Raw genomic sequence first — 3,226 nt, 5'->3', positions numbered from 1 at the left:
TAGAGTGTCAGTGTGTGTTGTGTAGTCAGTGTGTAGAGTGTCAGTGTGTACCTAGCAACCTTCCATCCCAACTGTCCTCTATCTCTCTAAGCTGTACTACTTATATCCTGAGACCTTTAGAAGCGGACATCATTGGGTAAATGACTTTGTAGATGTAAAGACCTTGTCACTTTGTTGTTAGTTTATAACTTACCATTTGTTCTACCACCTGTCTCAATAATCAGATCCTTCCTTAGAATGAAGACCTTTGTTACACATTTTATATTAAATATAGGTCTACATCTGAGTTATATGCACACATATATAAACACACACACACACACACCAACAAGTAAATTAAAAAGTGTCTTAAAATTGCATGTTCTAAAGTGTTTCCCAAATCCACTCCTTAGGACCCTTAACAGGCCAGTAACCATGGTTACTAACCTCTCACCAGGATCTGATTATTGTGCTGTAGTTCGGATATTATGACTATCTGGCCTGTTAATGTCCTGTAGAGTGGAGTTGGGAAACACTGATCTATCTGATCCATGAAAGTCTGACTTTCACATCTCAGTTAACATGAAAAAGAAAACAAAACCAAATATGTTCTAACTAATGTAGCCAGGATTATAGGTTATCTAATGGTGCAGAACCACAGCCAGTCATCAGTCTGAACATAGAGATGAGCTGGGCCCATTGGTTTGTTACAATAGGAGGGTTTTCTTCTGCCCATGGAATAAAGAAATAATGATGAAACATACAACCACAGGCACTTACTCAGACAAAAAGTGTTCCCTAACGCATTTCGTACTTATATAAAGTCATTTGTATTTAGTGCTACAGTGCACTATACATTTTGCAAATGAGAACGATTAAAAACTAGAAAGAAACAGAAATCTTTGGAGTGTAATAAATATATTTAATATTTACTTAAAGTAATCCCAGCACTCCCCGTACACAGGTCATGTAATACTGTTCTGTACAGAATGCTATAAATGCAGTGTAGCACATCAGTGACAAGGAAGTGTGAGGCAGAGTACAATACTTCAGCGCCACTGCATCCTCTCAGCGTGGGAAGGAGTGTATCACGGTGTCTGACATATACAGTATATATACACAATCTAAGGCCTTGTACCTTCTATCGCTTATCCTGCAGTGCCTTGCACTTCACATCTGTTATACAATAAGTTTATCAGTTTGTTTGTATCAGCATCCTCAGATCTTGTGCGCACGATCATACACTGCGCCGTCTAGTGGACCTTACAGTGCGTTACTGACACGCCAGTAACCAGAAGACAAGCCGGCGCAGTATCTCTGCTATCATCACAAGCCTCGCTGTAAACACAGCTAACAACAGGAAGCCGGCTGTTTATTATATACATGGGATTCCTACTTCTCATGCTAAACCTAATCTGCTGTACATCCATACGCTCTCTCTCTCCGCAGAAACACTACAGGCCTACTGCTATATCACTAACCCTCAGTTTACATTCACACTTCAGTAAACTAAGACCTGGGAAGTTAAATGAGCTTTATTTTCCCTTAAATAGTTTTACTATTTGTAACATGAAGAACATTGTCTGTGCACACTGCTTATTGTGAAGGTGCATCTAGAAGTGCAGCAATAGGACAAGTCGCTATGATTGGCTTCTCTTGTAACGTGGTCCATCCGGCTTTACCTGTAAAAGGACAGAGATCATGAAACAAAAACTTACATTTTGTGCTTCAATACATTCACAGAATTTACGGTTTTCCTGCATATGGTTTCCATATTAGGACATTGTCAAATTTCTAAGACACATGGCAGATTGTGATAACCATACGTCAGATGAGCATTTTGTTACCCCTAATGGTCCGAGTCACTTGGCACTTCTGCTTATCCAAAACTGTGATCAGTACGTACCGGTTGCAGTCGCTTTCAGAATCACAGGACATTTCTGATTATCCAAAATACCTTGTGACATGATGGTCACCAAAAAAGTCCCAGTCACTTAACATTTCTGATTATACAAAATCACTTGTGACCATAAACAACTAAGGCCGCTATCAGATTACCTTGAAATTTCTGCTTTTCGGAAATGTCTTGTGACTGTGCACAACTAAGGTCACTCATTTGACATTTTATAATTGCCAAAATGACTTGTGACCATGAATATGAACAAGTACCAAAAAAAACCCAATTGTGTGACACCATCTGCATGCAGAGTAGCGATTGGCTATCAACACTTAGTTACTACTAGTATGGGGGGGGGGTTAGAAATGTATATTGTATAATAACAATACTTCCATCCAATGGTAGGAAGAGGAATTTGACCTGTATAGTGTAAACTTGGGAATATTATATCGATGTAGCGGTCAGTAATTTAAACTGCACACTCTATCTGAATCATGAAAGTATAATTTTGACAGAAAATTTAGAAAAGTTTATTTTATTTTAAAACTCACCTTATTTCTTTATTATCCAGTACGTGTCTCTGCTTCAATCTTCTGCTCGCCGTGTATACTCTCCACTTCCTGAGGCTGGGCCACTGTCTGCCGGATGGCTATCTGTGGGCCACCTCCATACAGGCTGAAGAGGTAGTTCCATGTTTCTTCAGATATCTGTCCATAGTCGGCACCTGTGGAAGAGGATGAGTATCAGCTTGAAACAGCGTAGAGGACGTTACGTTGGCATGCACGGACAAGAACACTTACCTTGCTTTAGCTGCACGTGGCCGCTGCTTTTAGTTAGTGCAACTTTGCTATTATCAATTGGTCCTGGGGGATCTGAGAAATGAAGAATACATCCTTGTTGGCCTGTAATGCACTGCAGCCCCCCCGTAACCAAGAACTAAAGTACAAGAAGCCTTACCATTGTCTTTTCCTCTGACAAAGGCTTCCCACTCCCGAAACCACTGCATGCTAATACAGTATATCACACTGGGGGACTCCTCGGCCTGGAATGCTTTATTCAACTAAAGCAAGAAAGAGACCGGCTCATTTACATCTAACGCAAATGACCAACCAAACGGACATATACATTAAAGGGATAGAAAGGACAAAACTGAAATGTGCAAGGGTGCATTTAAATAAACTTTCATTAGCAAAAATGCTTCCAGTAAAAGCAATTACTTTTCTTTCATACAGGTGGTGAGAGTCCACGATCCATTACTCCTGGGAATTACTCTTCTCTACCACTAGGTAAATACAAAGTTTCCCAAACCCCAAGAGCTCTATAAAACCCCTGCCACCTCACACATACCTC

At 40.2% G+C, this 3,226-nt stretch overlaps 1 protein-coding gene across 1 annotated transcript in view; it reads right to left on the bottom strand.

Moving 5' to 3' along the window:
* Positions 1-880: 880 nt before the first annotated feature.
* Positions 881-3,226, bottom strand: part of USP20 (ubiquitin specific peptidase 20) — a 213,834-nt gene continuing 211,488 nt past the window's right edge. The window contains exons 22-25 of the mRNA XM_053695835.1: positions 2,834-2,936; positions 2,677-2,748; positions 2,428-2,600; positions 881-1,661 (exon numbers count right to left, since the gene is read on the bottom strand). Of these exons, the coding sequence (XP_053551810.1) occupies positions 2,440-2,600; positions 2,677-2,748; positions 2,834-2,936 (336 nt within the window). The 3' untranslated portion in view covers positions 881-1,661; positions 2,428-2,439. The remainder of the gene's footprint in view (positions 1,662-2,427; positions 2,601-2,676; positions 2,749-2,833; positions 2,937-3,226) is intronic.

Source organism: Bombina bombina, chromosome 12 (genome assembly GCF_027579735.1).
Source record: "Bombina bombina isolate aBomBom1 chromosome 12, aBomBom1.pri, whole genome shotgun sequence".
NCBI lineage: Eukaryota > Metazoa > Chordata > Amphibia > Anura > Bombinatoridae > Bombina > Bombina bombina.
This window is presented reverse-complemented; position numbering and strand designations above follow the sequence as displayed.